Genomic DNA, 22,525 nt, shown 5'->3' on the forward strand with positions numbered 1-22,525 from the left:
GTCGCGCGTCGTCCTATTTTATACTTTCTTTTAGTCACTCTCTTCTTTGTTTTGGTCCCGTTAGGTCGCCGCGTGTCGGCGACTCGCTTCATTACCGCGCTCGTTCTCTCTTTCTCCCCGATCGTGGCACGATCGAGGCGCGAGCTATGATTTAGCAGCACGCATACTTCTTGCGGCGAGCCGTGTTTCTAGACCGTTCGTGATTCGACCGCAAATCACACCCATCGCGAAACCAATATACGCACCGTCGACGCGAGCGACCCGGCGGTCTCAGCCGGGGCTGGGATCGGCACCAAGGATTTTCCAAGGATCCAAGCGGAACTTTCATATAAATCGATATCGATAAATCTTTATCGACTTATTTAATGTACGTCGCATTAAATTGAATTGATTATTTCGCGCGTGTTAAGTCGGGAAATTAGAAAACACACGGATTTAACTTACGACGATTTCACGTTAATACTTGTATGCAAAAAACGTTATGTGTCTAAATAATTAAAGAGATGATCCTTGTGTACTTCGAGTGTCGTTTCACTGGGACGTAAAAAGTCTGTCTTGAAACCGTGCAATTTTTATTAAGTCCATTTTTTACGCACGTCAATTTAACATAAGTCAACACGGTAATTTCCAGTGACTCGCATCGGTAATATAAAAAACCGTTAGGTATACGACTGCTGCAAACGCAACTTAATGAGCGTACATTTTACTGATTATTATCGTTTTTGTATTTCCTTTGATCTGCGTCTCTGTCTTTCTCTCTGTAACGACCGCTGATGCGATAATTATGCAAAAGCTGCTAGATTTATTCCTGTTAATTACACCATCGGGTATATATTTTCTCGCGCTAGCATGTCATGTCCAGCGCGACGTTCTAACGCGAGTACAAGATAATGGGAGGCATGGGACAAGGACTTGATTATTTATCCGGGACGCCGTTAGACTGCTAATTGGCATCGGAATGTAGAACGACAACGCGTTATGCGTCCGATAGAATCTCCATGTCGTCGCGCAAAACTTGGCTGGGTCCCAGACGTCGCCTTCGTGAGACTTTGACCCGCGTTATTAACGAGACTCGTGATCAACCGTTCGACCTGATTCTGATATCCACGGGATAACCATCTGGTTCTCCATCCGCGCGCGCGCGAGCAATTGCATCTCGGCGACGTGACATCGAGAGCGTCAAGTTCCCGTTGCATAGAACGCGAAACTAGGCCGCTCAGCGCGCGGCGTGACGCTTTTCCGCGGAGTCGCAAAAATAGTCAATCAGCGATGCCCGCCGAAGTCGCGGCGAGCAGTCCGAGGCGGATTCAACTCCGTCGATCACGGAGGAGCTTCGCGCGCGATGTATAATCGAATGCACTCGGCCTCTCTCGAGGGGCGAGAAGTGGACACGCGGTGAGACATCTGTTGAATTATGGCAGACGTACGTTCTACGGTCAATTGAATTACGACGCGTGCAGGCGAAGGTAACTCAAGGAGTGGACGTTTACGAGTCCACGAGGCTTACGGAACGAGCGAGTGGAAGATACGAGCTTCCATCACTACCGGCTCTGAACTGTCAACGTTATGAACCTCGAACGCGCATTAAATAACACTGGATCGTTAAATTCACTTCCGCTAAGGGAACACTGGGTCGTTAAAAATTCATCGAGATGTATTGTATCTCGAGATGCTCAACTTGGATCGGGATTAAATTAAGCTCAGGATTATCGGCCCTGCGGAGAGGCGACATTGAATCGGTCATTGTTTTCGAGTATTCGCGAGTAGGTCGCAAATAGAACGGGACCGTTTATCGGGAATCGAAGGCACCGATGTGACGTAGGAATTGTCAGCTGATTAGCAGACATTAGAGAGGGTTCGTCTCCATCATCGATCGCGAGAAACGCGAAACTCGACGGGATACAGGCTGCCTATTTCTTTCAAGATGAGTAACTGACTCTTGCTTGTATGAAACGAGGAAGACACTTTTACCCCTCGTTTGTACTTTCAGCGTCGCACGTTCAACGCCGCACCCTCGGAAAGGATTTCTGTTACCGAGACAACAAATATTCTTGAGACATTTATATTTCTCGCAACCTCATTTAGTATAAAAGTAAGACAATGTCAAAATAAAATCAATAACTCTTATTCTCCTCCATCGAATTGAAAAGGATTGACTTACTATACTGAGACAAGAGTAACTTTATATATTCTTGCGTTTAGAATAAATTTTCCCTCCATCTTACAACGCACGAAGTTGGCACCGCGATATTCGACAAGAGATGATACAAACTATCTTTTTATTCTAGATTTTACAATTTTTCATTTAAAATATTCCTTTCTCTATAATAAATACGATTGTCGCTATATCGATCCTATTTTATGATACATTCAAGCGCAACAGCATTGGATCCGGAAATTTTTTCTGTGGGTGCGATATCTGGAGAACTTCTCTTACTCGCAAGTCGATTCGGACTCACGTCATTCAAGCGTTAGCTTTCTTTTACCAAGAAAGTTAACAATTTCCTGTCAGTTGACTTTCGACTTCCCGGTCGACTGAAATTATTTTTTTTTTTACCGCGACACGATATCTCTGGCGTCGCGCGATTCCACCTTCGACCTGTGATTTTTGATTCTCCACGAGAATGACCTTGATGAAAGTTTTATCACCAACAAAACGGCACGAGTCTTTCTCTTCGCGTCTCGTCATCAATTATTTCTGGGTTAGGAAAATATTCTCAATAGTCGGTAGGATCGGGGACCACCATTAGACCGAACGAAACGTCGACGAGAAACGAGTGACGATGGATGTATAATGTTCGCCTTGAATTATGAGATATTTATAATTAGGGATCAGTGTGTCACAATAGTGAAGATATGTAATCGATACAATCAATATACCTTGAGTTTATCTCGCGCGTTTACGTCGTCGCACGTAGAAACCTTATCGGAGCACTTATTTCCCCGGTATCCATAAATACGTTCCTAAATATACACGCGCATTGTAATTATCTGCCTGTGACGCGATAAGTCTTCCTCTTTTAATAACCGTACGGACACGTAGTCTCGTTTGCGATACGCAATATCGCGGCATTGGGAGGAATTGCGTCCGCTATCGCGTTGCACGGAGATACAGCAGGGTGTCCAGTGGTCAGGGAAATTTGGAGAATCCGGGAATTGGCAGGGAATTTTAGAAATCTGGAGGTAACGTCAGGGAGAAGTCAAGAAATTTTACGATTTATCTGGATTTTTTACATCGTTTCTCATTTTTTTTTCTGAATAATTTTAAGTTTTTAGAAAATCAACTTTTCTTCCGATCATCTTCAATGTCTCTTGAAATGTTTAGCCAGTAAAACGATCAGTATAGCATCCATACGGATCATTTTTTGGCTAAACTAGACAACACAAACGCGCGCTCCGCGTATATTTCCACCTCGCGCTAATATACCGGGAAAAATGTCTCCTATATCAGCGCGTAACTCGAATCTCCATTCTACTTAGGAACTGGTACCTCGAATGTGGCGGTATTACACGGTACACTTAAGTGTGGTAGCTTTACATTCGGCGATCTGGTGCGGAAAATCGCGCGAGACAGTTTCCGAGAAAATGGATTTTGATCGGTATAGAGCGAAAGGGAGGTGTCACCCGCCGGGAACGGCGCTACGTGGCATCGGTAATTGTGACACGTTGACAGAAAATTCCGCAACACCGCGGATGAAAGTAAGCGGGCGATTTCCCACGTGAGTATCGGCGACGTTGACGTATTTTCATCGCTGCTCTTATGCCTGCGAACGAGGACGACTCGTAGTCGGTTTACAAAATTTACTTCGACGTTTAGATCTTCCGCCGTGAGGCTGAAGTTAAACCCGAGAACAGTCGCGCCGGGTCACCGTGACCCAGGCTATTACGTTTTCACCCTGTGTGCGCGCGTGTGCCAAGTGCATGTGCATATAAAGTCGATACCGTAGCTAGGGGTTCGTTAGGTTACCACACGGGGCGGTTTTTCATTCCTGGCTTCCAGGGGAACGTTCTAAACGAGACAAAGCTGGCGAGACAAAGAGGTACAATATTATTCATTTCCCTGCCCCGATGCTGTCCTGTATTTTCGCGATTGCAATGCACCGTAGTCCGAAACTTATTCTATCCAGTTGTCTTGATAGACACTTCAACATTGTTTCACGTTTGAAAAGGTCCCGCTCTCGCGATTTTCGAGTCAACGATCGGCAGAAGCGAGATTTTCCCCTCGCAAGAATTAGATGTCTCCCGTCCCAAGCAGAATGCAAAAGCAATTGGCAGAGGATTGACTCGTAACGTTCAGCATTTCGCGAGAAACTTAATTTACCGGCGAGACGCGACTGAGTTGCTATTAGCGACATGTATATGTACATTCTCTTAGCGTCTCGTGTACATTGCTGCTGAATTAATAGCAATCAGCAATGGAAATCGCGTTAACGTATCGCTAACGTCGCGAAGGAATCGCGTGCCGACTTAAGAGCTGAATTGTTAAGGTAATGCCCGGGAATTGGCCGAAGCAATAAAGCGCGAAACACGTCGGGGGAAACGTTCTCGCGTTGGTCTGACTTGGCCGAGAGGCGGTCGATGGAAACCTCCGGCGCGCGGCGAGACCTCGGACAGAACCGCGGAAAGCAATAATACCAGCGTGTGCGCGCGTACGTAACTCGGCCGTATGTGCATACACAGAGATTACCGTAATCGCGTACATTGCTGCACCGAGCGCGACGCCGTGCAACGCCGTGCGACAACGTTACCTCGGACGTGCGAATGCGCGCACGCGCGCGTATAAATATATTGCCGCCGCAGCCTATCGAGGCTGTGTCGCACGGGGTGACCGAAAAAAAGGACGGGAGAATTTAAAGCCGTGTGGAAGCAGATAACTTTGCCCTAGTTGTGGACGTTTCTGAGCGAGTGCGCGAGCGTAACTGATAACGAACGTTGATAACGTTAAGCACACTGGGATATATTGGCGAGACACATGCGCGAGTCGACGCGTGCGTCACGGCGTGTCGTATATCTTTCGTTTCGACTACTTTGGCATCCGCGAATGAAAGCAGGGTAAAACGAATCCGTATCCCCGTCAAAGACTTCGCTCGCTATTCTGCGGGGTCGATGCTTAAGTTCGTCCCGGTTTTTAAACCAAAACTTTCATACCCGTTATATTTTGTCGATGTAACGTTTAATCAGTGGATATCAGCAGTCTCACGAGTTGTTTTATGACGATCGGTTTCAATCAAGGCCAAGATTTCGTGACTGTCAACCTCGGAGGGCCGTCCAGAACGTTTCTCATCCGTGAGATTAAAATTTCCATTACGGAATCATCGGAACCATGGTGTAAAGATACAAGGTGAAACATTGCGCATGTAACCAATTTTTGGGGCAAATCGTTGACTGCTTCTCCCTGCATTCAACCGCAATGATTTGCAGCTTGAAAGTTGGAGCAAATTTCTGATCGGTCAGTTCGGCAGTTTGGGCCACTTCTGATTGGTCGACACTGCGCATCCAACAGATTGGTTCACCTTGTATCTTTACATCATGGTCGGAACCATATGTGAGTGCACACTAAGGCTTGTTTATAGTCAATTCTTATATTTAACTAAAAAGAAAACCGCGCAGTCGACCAAACTGGCAAAAAATTTGGCGGTTTATTTAAAATACAACGTTTCGACCTAATTCCAGGTCCTTATTGATACAGATTCGTCAAACAAAACTCTAGCCGAAAACATTAGGAATTCATCTTATGTTTAAATTTGTCTTAAATACATGGTCAAAAACTATTTCGCCAAAAACCGATGCTGTACAGATTACTTTACTGGACGAGGAATATTTCAAGAGGTATTTAAGACGATCCTTAAATACAAAACTTGGTATAAACGAGCTTCAGGCGTGCACTCAGTGCGCGCTACGAGCAACCGAATTCGCTACAAATAGCTTTATGTAATTGTTAAATGGCGACATACATATTGCGCCAGGCCGTTTGCTGCGACGAGTACTCGGCTAGATAAACATACGTGTAATTGACAGCGTCGGCTTATCAGAACTTTAACATCGTTACGAGATTGTCGCACGTGTCACAAGAAGTCATACGTGCGTCCCGTTCAAAGTAAGATTAATAGGATGACACGTAGGAATCTTGGTGTCGCTGATCACCGCGAGTGTTTGTCGCCGAATGATTTGCATTTGCGACTTAATTTTATATGATCGCGTTGTATCGTACGGCGCAAGCTATCGTTCTGTGGTAACGTGTAGTTACGTTTCACGAACGTGGCACGTGAATACGATTACTAGCGCGAAGCTAACGTCATTTCCAGATATATCTTTGATACTGCGCTAACGTTAGACGCTGGCCGACGGATTCATACTTCTGAAGTGCACGGGCTGTAATTGCGAATAAATATTTAATAACCGCACACACACACACACACGCACGAACGCGCGTCGCTGCCGGGCTTTTCTCGTATGACAACTGTTCTACTCGGGTACAATTCCAAAGTATAATCCCACGAAACAGGGTGGGTACTGTGTGCGGAGCTGACGTACATTTGTAATTACGCACGATTGAGCACGATGCTGTGAAGCAAAATTTTTGCCCAGCCAACCACCCCGGAAACTGCTCGCGTTTTACGCAAATCACACATCTCGTTACGCGTCGCGCCGTGCACGACTAGAATGCCCACTATTTTTCGAAAACAATCGCAATTCGATCGGTAGTACTCTGGGGGAAAAAAAGACTGTTACGCAACCCATTTTGGGGCCCACCATTAGTAATCGTTCGGCAAGGTTAGCAGCGAGGGGGAAACCGCTGACCAAAATCTTGTACCCCAATGCCCACTTATGCCCAGTAGGCATTACTTTACCTTATCATCTTATTTTACCTTATTTTACCTTTATAATGCTCCAGCAAGACCTAAGGCTCAAAAATGCCTAGTAATGCCCAGTAATGCCGCAAATCTGTACACCGCAATGCCCTCAGCGGTTTACCCCTCGTAATCGAATTATTTGGATTGTTCGTAACTCTAATCTTTTACGAATTTTACCCCGCGTAACTAAAAATCGCAATCAGCTGTTCTATCTATATTAAAGATTTTAAAGTAGCACTAATCAAAGATAATTTTCACTTAAGAGGTCCTAACCGAAATGCGAAGTTGCTTAACTACAAGAAAAACGGTCAAAGTTTTTCCCAGAGTAGAGTTACGAACGATCCAAATGATTCGATAACTAATTGTGGGCCCCAAAGTGGGTCGCTTAACTGTCTTTTTTTCTTTCCCAGAGTAGTTAGCGCGAAAACGAGTTGGTGCAGTCGCTTGATAAATGCTCACTCGCAACGAATACCTGCTATTTCCATGCGTACGACCGCGTGTCGTAACCGCTTCTGCGCGACGGCGTATTATGTGTGTGCGTGCAACGCGCTATATTGTAGTCCTCGGTAGTTCTTATTTCTCACGTGTTGCGACAGATCGGCCTACGCGCCCGGCCTGGCTTTCCGCGTAACGCCGCGGCGGGTCCTTTGATGCCTCCGGATCGCGTGGTATAATCATTATAATAGTTTGATAAGCACACTTCCCTTGCGGCCGGCCCAGCCAACTGTTCGGCCGGAGCCCGAGTTTATGATGCGGGACGTGTGAGTAACACTGGCGCGATCGGCTGATTATTTTATGTAGATCGTGGCGCAACTTTAAATCCGATAATCGCTTTACTCGCGAGTTTTTCCCCTAGTCTTTCCTTCGGCGAAAATGTCGAGACGCGATTCTCCACCTTTCGCCAACGGGGTAACCAACCAGCTAAAATGTTGTCCCGCCGATTACGCGATTTCATTTGATTACAAACAATCCCATCTAATTGCAAGTAATTTTCTTACATGCACGTTCAAAAATACGTAAGAGCTGTTAGATTTCCTCAAAATATACTTTTCCTATTTTACTAACAAGTATTTGCTTGCAGAGCTAATTTCAGTTAAGATTGTGGCATTCGGCCACGTGTTTCCTCGCTTCCTACTTTTCCCACTAGTCCAACCGTGGTCTTAACGAAAAGTAATTTTGTATTTGTATTTGCTGCTTATTGTTCCAAGTTTGCGCGCAAAGGTGCATCAACGTTTCAACTCGCTGTTGTTCTAACGGCAACTACTTCAGTCTTATTATGAAAAGGGTACGCGCTCATAAGTATGTGGATACTCACTGAAAGAAGTAAATTTTTTTTTGGAAAATGAAAACGAGCCGAGAAAATGTTCAAGTTTATTGTCTAACAAGTGAGGTAACTTGAAAACGAAGACAAACCGATTACACGGGGATTTCGTAAGGGTCTCATAATGATCTCGGTGACACTGTCCCACGATTACATCAAGTGGTTACCCCCTCGCCTTTTGCACTTTGCGCACCTAGAACTCGTGTCCTCGTTAAGGAAGCGTCGACTTGAGATAATTCGACGTATCTTCAGACTCATTCATTTCATTTACTCGCGCCTTTGCATTACCACGGTGTTTCGCGGTCCGAACCACCTCGGTGGCGAGCCGTTTGAATTGAGGAAAACTCGGCACGCGAAAGAAAATTAACGCGTCCCTCTTGCCACGGTGGAGCGCGGGTGAAAGTTAAAGATCGCGGCTCGGTAGAACCTCCGAGGAGATTAGAATGGAAATGCACTTTCTTGTTGCCGGCGAACGCTCGCACTCGGGGTGGTGCACGGCTCGCGGCGGTTGTTATACTCGCGGGAACCCGGCAACGGCCGGCGCGGTGCAGCCATGCGATTTTCCGTGTATCGCTCGGCCAGAGCGCAGCCTGCAATTATCGTGTGAACGAGGCCGAGCCTTCGCCGATGGCTTTGTTTCGTACTTTAATGGCGACTCTTTCGAGATCCCGCGAAGCGCGCGAAAGCCGTTGCCGGGTCCGCGTCGCTCGTGAATCGAGCGACGAGGCCGATTCGACGATAAAATGATATCGGGCGATCGTAAGAGTGGTAGAGAGAGAAAGAGACACCATGGGAGAACGTTGTTTCGTTTTCCGCGATCACGCTGCAAATCCGTACCGTTAAGCTTTTCGCAAAACGAAGGAGCAATTACCGGTGGGAAAGTGGAACGATATTAATATATATATATTTCGTTTCCTCGTGAGTGCTGCGCGCGACTCACTCCGTTTCACGGACTCGCCGAGCAGCGAGTGCTTCCTGCAGTAAACGCCTGGAGTGCCGTAAGCCCCGGCACTCCTTTAAGTATCGACAATGGATATTGTTGAGAGGAGAACGCGATAGGTGCGCTTTAACGCGACGTTTAGGCGCGCCGAGACATAAACAAGATATAAATATTGATGCTCTTATCCGACTTGTGCATTAGCATTTGTTTTTCTCAAAAAAAAAAAAACAGCCGTTGAACAACGGGACGTTAGAAGTCGCGGGACTTCCCGAAACTGCGACGTCGACTGTCTAATGCGCCTTTAGCACGATTTCTCCGCGCTTCAATTATACCGGCGTTTATTGCCCCCCGTCACGAGCCATCGCGTCCGATTTTTCTTTTTCGGCCGCGCCGCGCGTGCAATTACCGTGCGAACGAGGTCGCGGATTTAGCTGATAGCCTTCGGTGCCGCGGTACGTCGACTCCGCCAAGATAACGAGCCCAGGATGTGTTCCCTAGTACCCCGTCCGTGATCGCGAATGGGCAATTATACCGCACTTGGGCGGTCCGGCCTGCAGGGGGGAAAAAAAATGGGCGGAATCGCCGAATCGGAATCGCACTCCACCCCGGCGAGTGGCGAACGTATTAAAAGCCGTCGCGAAGCTGCGTCCCGGCGTAATGCAGGGTTTCCACGACCCTTGGAAGTACGCGCGTTGCACACGCAAACTTTCGTTCAGGCACGTTCTATAAAAGATGCGATCGATGAAATGACGTACGGTATACCTGCATCAGACCTATAGACGTAAATATCTTATATCGCTGCTTTATCACATTTTTGTCGGTGTCTCGAACTCAGAAATTCCCATATTCTCTCTCTCTCTCTCTCTTTGTCGTGCAATGAATATCTTCTGAGGAAGAAAAAGAGAGGGGTGGGGAGGGTAGAGGGGGCGGAGAAACTTTCAGCGAAAGAAAAATCTTCCATACGTAAAACGATGAGGATCGTTGGTTCAACAACCGACAATGATTTACGCCACGTTATATTTCCAGGCTTCCCCGTGCTTTTTTTCACAATGATGTTTATTGTCGCGCATAATCTCTCGCGACTCAATTATCTCCTCCGTGAAAGTTGAAGGAACGGCGCGCGGTCGATCGTGTACTCTCAAGTAGATTATGGTTGAAGAAAAATATGTTTTTGTGTGCGCTCGTTTCGCGAGGAGCTTTCTGTCCAGCTTCTCCCCAGATTATCGATTTGTTGTATTACGTAAAGACACGCGGGGTAACGCACATTTCGGCGTAACACTCCGACCGGAAAATGAGGGGGAAAAATGTGCTGTATTGAATGTGATTGCTAGAGGTGTGACATTTTGATGTTATCTTTGTACGCAAAATATCGCAAAATGCCCTAGAAACGTTCATTTTAATGTCATTTCTTTATATTTTGGAGCCCCCAACTTCGTTTTAATACGTTTTTAAAACGCAAAATGACCCTGAACACGTAAAATACCGTCCAAATAACGTCAAAAATCGCAATTTTCCTGAGTAAACCTTTCTAACGTCAATGTTGTATCCTAAACCAAAGAGATTTATGCCTAAGACTTTTGTTTAGTCGATATGTAATTTCAGTAATTTGTTCCATGCTATTTTAACATGTTACGTTTTATATTACATTTTTAACATGTGTTTAGTTTTAATAAATATCGTAAATTGTTCTATCAAAACATTAAGGCCCGGTTTCACCAACGTTGTTTAGCTTTAAGCTTAGCTTAATTCGTTATTTGCCTCTTTCTAAAGGAATAGTTGAAAAGAGACAAAGAACGAATTAAACTAAGCTTAAAGCTAAACAACGGTGGTGAAACCGGGCCCAAGTTGTCTTATTAAAGCCCTGCTCATCTCTGATCACGGCATTATCAAAAACATTATCAAAATAATGCAAAATCTGGAAAAATAAAACGCAAAAGAATGCCAAAAAATAACATCAAAATGTCACACCTCTAGTGATTGCTGAATCTTGTAGACTCTCGAGAGACAGAAGTGAAATGTCCATTGTGAAATCGCGCGTGTAAATTACCTATACATAATTGCGCGCGTTTTTGTATCCCGCAATAAAAAAAAAAAAGATTCACGCCGTCTAGATTCTCGGTACGAATGATGCAAGCGAACGGAGTAAGATCGCAAGGGGACTTTCAGCCCCGTGATCAAAGAGCGTATTGAGTATTTTTTATTTCTAATCTTTTTAGCGCGGTGTAAAAACGCACAACGCGTGCAGGAAGGCGATAAAACTGGTTACGCGTGTAAGAAATAATTATTGCCGCCTGGGGTTATCGTAGATCGAGACTTCCAGATTTGATAAAAGGAATCTCGCAGTTTCTTAACCCGCGCGTGGGTTCGAAGTAGAGATGGACGATGTTGCAAACAAAAAATCGATTAATCGGTGTCATAAAAAAATTGGTTAAAAACAATTGATTCTAGCGAAAAAACAATCGATATTTGTTGCAATCGATTATGATCGCCCATCCCTAAGCATCTGCGGCGCGCTCCGCAAGTGGAGCGTCGGCGCGAAGGAGTCGCGATAAGCAAGCGCGACCGATTACATCCGGTACGCTTGTTCCTTCTTCGCGATTATCTGCCGACGATTTATCTGACTTTCGAATACGACGGTATTGCGGCATCGCCGATTGTTCGGCCGCGCATAAAGACGATACTTGTTACACTTGCAAATCAGTAGGGTCACTCGGACAGCGGTTTATAGAAATCGGTTGCACATGCATTATCGCCGCATAGCGGATGCGCAAATAGGATAAATAAACTATTCAGTCTATAAATTCGCGCGCCGCGGTATACGTCCCGCTTATTTCCTTCCCGTTTATTTTAATTTTCTTCAATTGTATTTTCCCCTCCATTGTTTTCCTCGCGATTTCCTGCACCCATGAATTAATTAATTAAAGACGTGGCTGAAAGCGCAATTCGCCTCTTGGATCTAGAGTGTGACGTAAGGTTGCCGAAGCGATGTGTGTCGCGGCGACCTTGAATTTTCATCGCGTGCCAAGATTACGCTTTCTGGCGGGCCTCGCCGATCAATTATACACCTGCCACACGGTTCAATCTTTGATCCGGTGCACAGTTTGTTTTTCTCCCATTGCTCGTTATTAATATTCGCGTTATCGCTGCGTAAAAGGAGAATCCGTTGCCTTTGTGAGGCTCGCAATACGATCTACAATGGATTCAGGCTTCAGATTCATCGCTGTTCGTGGTGTAAAGCATTCGTGTCCCATTCGCGTCTCCGTTTCACTAACTTGATAGGACCTCATTAAATTCTCGGGTTCAGCCGCGAGTTGCCAAGTTGTACGCGCTTTCGGGCGCCTGACACAAAACGATTATGCATCGATTCCCACCCGAGCGTAGCGCGCGATGATCTAAAGGTAATGCAAGAATCTTTTTGCTGAAGTTAGAATTGAGGTTGCACACGGGATGAACGTAACTTTCTCTAATCCACATTCCTAGAGAGAGATACATTGTTGTTCCGTGGCATTTGCTCAGTGTTGCGCTGTAATTTGCGTGGTGCACAATTTTCGAAAGAATTGACGTAACATATGTTTGCGCTATCATTGCTAGGTTTTACCATTGTTGGGGAAATATTCCAGGGTCGTTTATTACGTAACTATCCATACATGTTGCCCATAATTTGGCAAAGTACTAGGGTAAATTTGCTCGGTTGAAGAAAAAAAATCGGACAAAAATGTTCGAAACGGGAAGGAGCGTCTTTGTCTTAAAAACCGTCTGTCCGAATTTTTCTTCAACCGACAGGCGAAATAGCCTCGCTCCATCTTGCGCTAGCAATAAACGCGGAGCCGAGTATTCACTATGATTTTCGATCTTTGTCAGATGTCGACCTGCAGACTCAGTTCGACGCCTCGCTGGCGATGCCGGCTACCTATCACACCCTTTGCGCACGTGCCCATTTGGCCCAGCAGTGCTGCGGCCTGGCGCGAGAACAGACGAGGATCTGCGAGAGGCTGGTCCACGATCAGCATCTCCAGCAGCAGGGCTGGGCCGCTGTAGTCGCCAATCTCGAGGACATCACGCATATGTTTCAAACACGAGCCGACCAGTTCCAGCAGGCCTTTGTCCTGTACCTCGCCGAGAGGCAGCAGCATATGAAGCTTCTCGATAAGTACGATCTTTTTTGTTATTCTTTCATCTGTTACTTTTTGTTTCATTGATGCATAAATATCAGTCCTACTTCATTGAAATGTTAAATTCCTTTTTTTTTTATCGGAACTTTCGTATCGAAGCATTGACTTCTTCATATTCTTTTAATGTCAGCAAATTTATCGAGACTGGTTTTTTTTGTAAGAAGTTTGCAGCCTATAATAAAAACCAAGATAGACACGACAGTTTCAGAGAATTATAGAATGGCGCTTTTACTTGCGCGTTAAATGCGTAAGTTAGTCACTAATTTATGAGTGCGGCAATTAAATTGGCAGGATCGCTTCGTACGACACGGCAGCGCGATTAATGCGGCAGGGACCGGTTCCCTTTTGTAAATTTTGCAATGCTGATCGAGAAGCGCAAGAGCACGGATTAGCGAGCTTAGAATGCGTTATGGAATATTAAAGAAATTTTTCGCAATGAATTACTTGCCAGTGTAGCAGTAGCAGTTACCATAAACGTACAACGTAATACTACTCTCATAATTACTTTAATTACAATGGGATGTAATTACCATTGAATCCACGTTTTAATTATCGTAGCTTTGATTACCATATTTAATCGTCGCCGCTTCAATTACCATTGGTTATGCCGCTAACGAGTAATTAAATGACGGTAGTACTAATTTCATTCGAAGATACGCGCGTCAAAGTTTATCGCAATGCTCGCCAAATATCTATAAGCGAAAATACTGAGTAATAACTGACAGTACTCTGATTTCTAGTAATTGACAATTGAAAGTAGGATAACGTTTAAATTGGTGATTTTCACGCTTGCAAATTTTGTTACAGCTTTAGCACCGATCTCGGTACCCTTGCAAAAATTCCAATTTTGCCGGCCTTGAGAGCTCAAGCCGAAGGTTTGTTGAGTCCGGATGATCAACCGAGTCAAACCTCCGAAAGCGCGTCTGAGGACAGTGGAGAAGTGCTGAGTCTGCTACGATGGATCTCCGCGAAAGACAATCAGAGCAGTCTGGAGCAAGTGGCTGATCAATGCTCGCGTGGCCTGGAGCAGTTCGATGAACGATTGATGCAGGCCTTGAAGGCGGAAGTGAACGCGGCCATCGATAATGCTAACAAGCAGGATATGAAGGAGATCAAGGGCCTAGGTGAGAGGCTGTTTGCCCTGGAACAGCTGATGGCGCAGACCAAGAGGCTCGTTCAAGAGCAGGGTGAGCTTGCTCAGGGTTTCCTGCAGAATCAGAATCGCGCGAGCAATTTGGGCGATGCGAGCGTCTTGCCAGATCTTTGCAATTCTCACCGGCGGCAATTGCTCGTCATGTTGCAAAATCACAACCAGCTGCGCGACATCCGCCGCAGATGCACCAAGGCGAAGGAGGAGCTGTCGGTGAATATCTATCATCGCCTCAAGTGGATTATGTACGTGGAGAACAAGATGGTGGAAGTGGGCAATAAACTAATCATATATCACGAGAGCCTGAAGCGGCTGCGACGGCATCTGGAGGTGCTCCAACAGATCCACTTGGCTCCGCAGATGTACATAAGCGCGGTGGTCGAGGTGGTTAGGAGGCGCACCTTCTCGCAGGCTTTCCTCGTATGGGCGAGCAACCTGGCTTGTCAACTGTTGACTGTTCACAGCGAAGAGTTGGCGCGTAGGCGAGAGTTTCAGAGCAAATTCGACGGCCACTTCTTGAACACCCTCTTCCCAGGTTTGGAGGACACGCCACCGCCCTTCGCGACGCAGGCGCCTTCCGTTTTTGACAACGGGCTACCTAAGGTAAGAGATTCACGGGAGGCTTCGTCAGTATAACATAAATATACATTCGCAAGTACTTGATTCTTAATATTTCATTATAGTTAACCGCGGACGACATGGAATCATTGAGGTCGCAGCTTCCGGATTTGGCGCTTACGATTTCCACGCCGGATTTAAGTAGCATTACGCAATTCTTCTTATCCAAGAGCTTTACCGAAGGCAGCACCGATGGCACCAAGGAGAAGGACACCACATCGGTGAGCACCGATATTCCCGCAAAGGAACAAGAGCGTACTAGAGCGCCGTTGTTGTCCGACAGGTGAGTTGCTGACGATGGCACTTGTTAAAATGAATTATGCAAGCTGCAAACGTTACATGTGCCGCGACGATTTTCAGGGGCGATTTCGAATCCGAAACTGACACGGAGGAATTCGAGAAGATCGGTCAAGCCGGCGTGGACGTGATCAAACCCGGCGTATTCGACGGGGCGAAACAAAAACGGCAGAAGCAATTGGAGGTTGGTGCCTCTCGAAGCGTGTCCCCCGCTTCCTCGACCTCGACTAACGTCTCCCCGCTAAACTCGAAAGTCGCGGACCTAACGACGCGTTCGTCCACGTCAAGCGAACCCGGCTCTTTCCAATTTCCCAGCCTGTCCGCCACGAGCGAGCGCCCGGCACAGCTAAGTCCGCTGACCGAGTGCGTGGAGAACGGCGCCGCCGATTCCTCCAGCTGCTTGCTTCGCAGTGGCGTGAGCGGCCTCTCCAACTATCGCGACGCCCTACCGCTCGAGGAGCAACATTCCCTGAGTCCGAATCCCCCCTCCTTGCCACGGTCCTCCGTCATGTGCGACGGCCAGCATCAGCAACATCAGCATCCGCTATCCGGTAGCGGCGGTAGCAGCAGTCCCTCCGTCGGCGTGGGTGCTACCGACTTCATGGGTACCGAGTTTTACATGGACGAATCTCTGCCGAGCAGCCTCAGCGAGCATCCCGCCGACGGTCAGCATCAGGCTATCGTGTCCCTCCTTCAGGTACTGGACGACTTACAGCTCGCTAACAGACAACTATTGTAGTTGTAGCCGTAAAACGTTCCGTAAAGTACCGCTTTTGTCATTACTCATCGTTCTCTCGAAATATTTTCAAATATTATACAACTCTTTCTCTTCTTCTCACCTTTTTTTCATTCTTTCCTATCACGCCCCCAAGATGTCGAAAGTACTGCTCGGTACTTTGTCAAACATACCTGGTAGTTAATTCGTTTTTCTTCTTTATGATTTCTAGGTACTTTCGTTATGTATCTTTATATTCGTTAGTGAGCTATTAGTATTGACTATATGCAAATTAGATCTCGTGAGACGTGGGTATGTATTGCTCGATTTATGTTCCGTAACCGATCAGACTAATCGAACCGCATCTGTTGCGCTCCCTGAGTTTTGTACCGCTTGCACAAGTACCCAATAATAGGCGCGCGTGCATTGAGCACGTACCAACACGTGCGCGTGCGAGTATAAATATGCGTGCATCTTGGTTTTTTACAGGATAGCTGGCGTCGCACTCGTTTCCCAATCCCTCGAGCAATCCCTTCAGAACCCATTGAACTCGTCCACACGATTGCTTTTACAAAGATATTCGTTCTAAATTGAAATAATTGCAGTTTTGTGTACACCGCGCGATACGTGATTCAAAATTAATGGCGAGAGTGTTTGACGAATTCTCCTTGATCACAGGGTGGTCAAGGACAATACGTTGTACAAAATGTGATTTTGGGATACTCATCGGAATATGTCTGGTGCTCGTTATTTCAGGAGAATCTCGGTAACACGCGTGAGGAAGTGGAAAGGCTGCGGTCCATCCTGAAGACCATGAAAGCGGTCGTATGCGAGGAGCTTAGTTCCGTTCGGAATGAATTGGCGATTCTGCGAGATCGGTCTAACGAGGACAAGAGCGGCATCGTCGAGATGACGGAACGCGTTCGAGTAGCATTGTCTTTGCACTCGCGAGAGTACGATCGACGTCTTCAAGAACGCGAGCAGGAACTGACGATCGAGCACGAGTACGAGATAACGGATGTTAAGAAGCTGATGCAGAGTCGTGAGGAAGAGATCTGCACGCTTAAGCGTAATCTCCTGGAAAAGGAGACCGAATTGGCGGAACACGAGCGACTGGTAGCTACAATGCGTCAAAAGTTGGAGGACGAACAGATGGAGAGGAGGAACTTGCAGACTCGTCTACATCAGCAACTCGAGGACTATTCGAGGATACTAGAGCAAGCGCGTATAGACAAGGAAGAGGCTGTGAAAAAGACCAACGACGAGAGATTCCTCGAGATCACTTCTTTAACGAATTCACTGACGCAATGCCAGAAGCGAATTCAAGAACTGGAGGAGAATTTGGCCACCGCGCGCACCGATCAGGAAAGAATGGTGAAAGAGGCGACCGATAAGTTGCAGATGGAATATAAGACGGAATTGGAAACCATTCGGAGCCGCTTCAAACTTATGACCGCTTCTACTATGGAAAGGAGTCCCAGCGATTCTAGTTTAGAAAAGATCGAAGTAAGTAACTCGCCAATTTGCTTATTTCGCTGTTATTGGTATTGAAATGAGGAAAAATGTACAAATATTTAAAAATATTTCTTTTCTTTCAGCGGGCAGACGTTATCGAGCTCGTGAATCATGAAGCGATTCTAGCGCAAGCGAGGGAAGATATGAAAGTTGAGAATGCCTTGGCAGTTCGTACCGCTATCGAAAAGGAGAGGACCGATTGCATGACAAAATTGGATAGTGAATTAACATTGGCCAAGGAAGTAGTCGAGGAGAAAAATAGAGAAATTGAAATGTATAGAGTGAGAACAGCTGCGCTGATTGAACAAGGCAAGCATTATAAGACCATGATAGATCAACTAGTTGGAGAATTCGAATTGAAATCGGAGATACAGCAAACCTTGATGGAGAAGGTATCGTATATACATTTCTATTCAATGCGACAGTGATGATTTAACGATTTTTTTTAATCGTTCTGTATATTTTCTCTCTTTTCTTGCACATAGATGAAAAATCTTGAAGCGGACAAGGCGTGGTTGGAGAGCAAAGAAACCGCGGAGAAGGCAATGCGAACGGTCCTGGAACAAAACGAAGATATCGTGTATCCTCTAGAATCTGGAGTATGCAAGGACTTAAGCTACGATCGGTTGGACGCCGGTCAAATTGATCTGGAAGATGTGTTTAAGGAATCTGAAAAGTACGAGGTCGAATCGAAGAAAGTACGATTGGAGGCTGATGACGATGATCTGGCTCGGCTATCGAGGCGACTTGAAGCTCTCGAGAGTGATAACAAGAGGCTGTCCTGCGAGCTAAATTCGATACGTGCGAGTAAAGTGGCGGCCGAAGCAAAAATGGAGGCATTAATGACGGATAAAATCCGTTTGGAGTTCGAGTTGCTGAAGGAGCGAACGAAGAAGACATTTAGTATCGAGTCGATGCCGTCGGAGAGCCGCGACAAGGACATGAATGCGTCGGTCGCGGTAGTTTCGGACTCCAATTCAAGTCGGGACGCGGCCACGAGTCCAGAGCCGAGTCGGCGATCATCTTCCAAATCGATATGCTTCCACCCTTCCCTTCCCTCGTACATACATAAGAAAGTCGCGGAAAAAGTGGCAAAGATGGTGCAACAGGGAATTGTCACTGTCACTAGCTGCAATCCAGGTGACGTGGTACTAGTAGTCTGGGATGCTGTACACGGCAACTACGCGGTGTACCAGGAATCTTCAACTTTTTATTTTCTTCATTCGGACTACGTCGACGCACTGGAGATAATGAATCCGAGCGGTTCGCGGAGGTGCGTTCTCGCTGAAGTGATCGATAAGGAGTACTGTCACGCGAGAAAGGTAAGGCTCTTATTGATTAATTGCTACAGAATGTAGAGCTGCATTATAATATTAAATAGTACATCGCTCGTTACGGCAAAAAGTGAAATTTCATTGTTCTCGTTCCAGCATGAAAATCGGTACCACGTCCCGCGTGGCACGAAATTCTACAGAGTGCGCGCTAAGCCACGAGATGCACGCGTCCTGACAGACGAGACAGGTTCTATGTCGAAGAGTCAACTACCGTAATTTTACGTTCAGACTGTGTCGAGAATCCCTTGATTCTTGCCTAGTACAAGCGCTGTGATCGAGGGTTTGCGTCGACAGGCCGCGTTCGTTAGGGGACCAGCGACCCGGAACGCAAATCCCGAACTTACGTCTCCGCAACCATCCGGAAACCTCGGATCTAGGCCAAAACCTGCCAGAGCCTCTAGACGCATCCTTGATATCGATGAACGCTGGAGGGAGAGGATAAACCATGGAAAGAGGTATGCGCAAGTTGGGTAACATGAAATGAGACGGAAGGATGCGCCGGCGTTTTATTGTGATATAAGTAATTTTTAAACGAGTGAAACATATTTGCCGAATGCTGTGGTTAGCTGTGAAGCGTAACGATATTTGTATTCTTCGACTTTCTTTTTTTCATAAACGAAACAAAAACAAACAAAGGGATGTGAGTGTCGTCGATGATTCTCTCTTTCAATAATTCGATAGGCTGACCAGTGTGTGAGAGAGGGATTGTTAAACTTCAACATTAGATGTACAATGCGGGAAGACGAAAGCGTGTCCCACCACAGACAACGTTCAGCTTCCTCTCTCCGCATTCCGATAATTATGTTTGCATTGTGTGAGACAAGATGTAGCTATAAGTTTTGCAAAACCGATATATTATGGGAACGTGCGATTTATATATCGTATATATGTATAATTATAAATATATATATATAATCCTATCTGGTTATATCCATATATATTTATATATTATATTAATAATGATATATATGTATATAATTATATCATGCTACACATGCACACACACGCACACACACATACACACACACACACACACACAATTGTACGAGGCGTGCAATATCTGCGTACAAAAATCTCGTAGGTCCTAAAGACTTTGGGGCTAAGATTTTGTAAAGTGAAAATTGTCTCGTGAATGTGTTGTGCAATTTCGTAAATATACCTAATACGTCGGGTTATTTATACGAAGAGATCGTGCTACACGCGACATCGACATATTTTCGACGTATTGCGTACTTTTTGTCGCAAATCGTCCTTTCACTTCTCCGCATACTTTCCGCAGACATCTACTTTCATTTTCGTCCTCTCTTGACACTCTTCGCAATCTTTTGTAGTATCGAGTTCGAGAGATAGGTAAAACGTAAAAGTCGACGTTTCATTCGAATGGAATGAATGGGACAAAGACTATAGTACAGTCTACTTACTTCGTCTACATACAACTTTCAAGCGTTAGTTTAAGCAATGCCCACCGGAGAATCGACTCCGAGAGAGAGGCGTGTATACTCCGCGTAGAAAAATTTTATAAATGTACACGTACATGTATATGTATATATCCTTTTCTATTATTTGACTGGTATCCACGCGAGCGCGCTCGGCGCCACAAACAAAAAGAAAAAGAGTCGCTCGCGGAGGATTACTCGTAAACTCCTTTAGTTGCGTTATCGTGTATCATTAAACAATGCTACTATCGTTTCTCGCGACGCGTAAACGCTCGTAGTACAGTACAATAGCTGTGATTGTTAGCTTCACGTTCTCACTTCTACTTAGTCACTTCTACTTAATTAAACTTAATTCCTCGCGGTGTCGAGCGACGATCCGTTTCTTTGCTCGGTCGAGGGTACAGACACAAGTGTGACTGGGATCTTGATTCCTTTTATACAAGAAGAAAAAAAATAATAATTGCAAGACAAGCCCTCGATCTTCGATAGGACGACGATCGTCGTTCGTACGCGAAACTGTCTCGCGAATTGGTGCAAACACGGAGTGCCGACAAATGGCGGTTTGCAAAATATGCTGATACGTAAGATAAACCGTTCGGTAGGATATTAAGCTACCTCGAGCACCTCTCGAGGAAACGACACGTTCGCCTTTGGCGTACCGCGAAGAAGTAGTAGTCTGTAATTCCTCTCCTGTCTTCTCGATTCGAAACGCACGTGTACACCGCACACACGTGCGTGAGACGACGAAGACCCTTGAACACGGAGGCCCCCCCCCCCCCCCCGAGGACGGACGGAGACATTAAGCTTTCCTTCTCCCTCCACAAATGCCGTTCCTCGTCCTTCGTCATCGTCATCGTTCGTCACACGAAATCGTATACGGAGAAGAAGGACACTCGCATACATCGAACTAACGCGACTGCTGCGCCAAGAAGCGACGATAGTAATGCGTTTTATTGCCGTCACGACGATGAAATGTTATATTCAATTCGGATCGTAGATTCGATCTCCGTGTGCGATTTCGATATTCACTTGCACCTACGGTTCCTACTAGACCAAACTTTTTCGTAGGTTCGATAGCGCCAGGGAAGCTCGATGCACCGAAACTCACGCGAGACTAAATACATCACACTGCTTCGAACTGAATATTTTTCGATAAGCTCACTTTCACACTTGAACGATCGCTCTCTTTTTTTTTTAGATATATTTATGTAAATTTGCAAACATCAACGACGTGGCTATTGAAAATACACGAGTGATTCTGATTTCATCGTGTACGTTTGAAAGTAGATAGCGTTTCATCGATCCTTGCAACAAGAGAAGAGCAGAGCAAAGTGCGTCTGCACAAATCTCCAAAAAAATTCTAAGTCATTATTGTCATTTAAGATTGTACGACCTTCAGACTGATTCGGATACTTTAGAAATGATCGGGAAATGGAATTCTTCAAAAGGATACTCACCATCTCTGAAGGAGAAGCGTTCTATTGTTGTAAATATGTGTAGATAGATGTGTCCGATATTGATTTATACTTAACATGCAGGTCGAGGATTGGCGACGAAATGTTAAACTGCGAAGTCGAAAAGCGGTCTTTCGACGTTGCTGCTTATGTTTCCGCTGAACATCTCGAAGCTACGTGCATCTTTGAAATAATTTTTCGCACCATGTGGCACAGGACAAGGCGCAAGCTCCTGATAATCTAACTCCAAGTTTTCGTCCTTAGAAGATACTCTAACGAACTACGTTGTTGCTCCAAGTATTTTTCACGAAGAAAGTTTCACGAGGAAGATCTGTGCGTAACTGCGTCTTTGCTTCGCTCAATTGTTAAGTGATTTTGACAGTTACAGTCCTTGATTTGATAAAATTACGAACAAAATGTCTAAGTATCAAAGCATTTGTATATTGTATATTACTTATCATAAATTGTTCAATTTGATCAACGGTCACAGGTGATCTCGCTCGACTTGGACATTTATTCATTCGAAAAGGAGAGCAGAAAAGGAACGATGAGAAAATTTTCCGACGAAAAGAAGCATTATCGAGGTCGAATTTTCGGAAGAAATAAATTTGCGATAAAAGGCGTTTAATATTATAGTAATTATAACGTAGCGAGATTTTGCTTTTTTTTGTATGCCTAAAGACGTAGCCGTAGAAAAGCATCGATTTGTAAAATTTTTT

At 45.5% G+C, this 22,525-nt stretch overlaps 1 protein-coding gene across 3 annotated transcripts in view; it reads left to right on the forward strand.

The window, feature by feature from the left end:
• Positions 1-19,153, forward strand: part of LOC105563772 (RB1-inducible coiled-coil protein 1) — a 28,567-nt gene extending 9,414 nt beyond the window's left edge. For 2 of the 3 annotated variants that reach the window (XM_012015671.1, XM_012015672.1), the window contains exons 3-10: positions 12,977-13,265; positions 14,095-15,040; positions 15,121-15,338; positions 15,416-15,536; positions 16,824-17,573; positions 17,666-17,974; positions 18,068-18,904; positions 19,013-19,153. In XM_012015671.1, the coding sequence (XP_011871061.1) occupies positions 12,977-13,265; positions 14,095-15,040; positions 15,121-15,338; positions 15,416-15,536; positions 16,824-17,573; positions 17,666-17,974; positions 18,068-18,904; positions 19,013-19,132 (3,590 nt within the window). In that variant the 3' untranslated portion in view covers positions 19,133-19,153. Of the gene's footprint in view, positions 1-12,976; positions 13,266-14,094; positions 15,041-15,120; positions 15,339-15,415; positions 16,050-16,823; positions 17,574-17,665; positions 17,975-18,067; positions 18,905-19,012 lie in introns of all 3 variants that reach the window. The other variant, XM_012015670.1, reaches the window with a different exon arrangement.
• The last annotated feature ends 3,372 nt before the right edge of the window (positions 19,154-22,525 follow it).

This window comes from Vollenhovia emeryi, unplaced genomic scaffold (assembly GCF_000949405.1).
Source record: "Vollenhovia emeryi isolate VEMERY1.0 unplaced genomic scaffold, V.emery_V1.0 DF939172.1, whole genome shotgun sequence".
In the NCBI taxonomy this organism is placed as follows: domain Eukaryota; kingdom Metazoa; phylum Arthropoda; class Insecta; order Hymenoptera; family Formicidae; genus Vollenhovia; species Vollenhovia emeryi.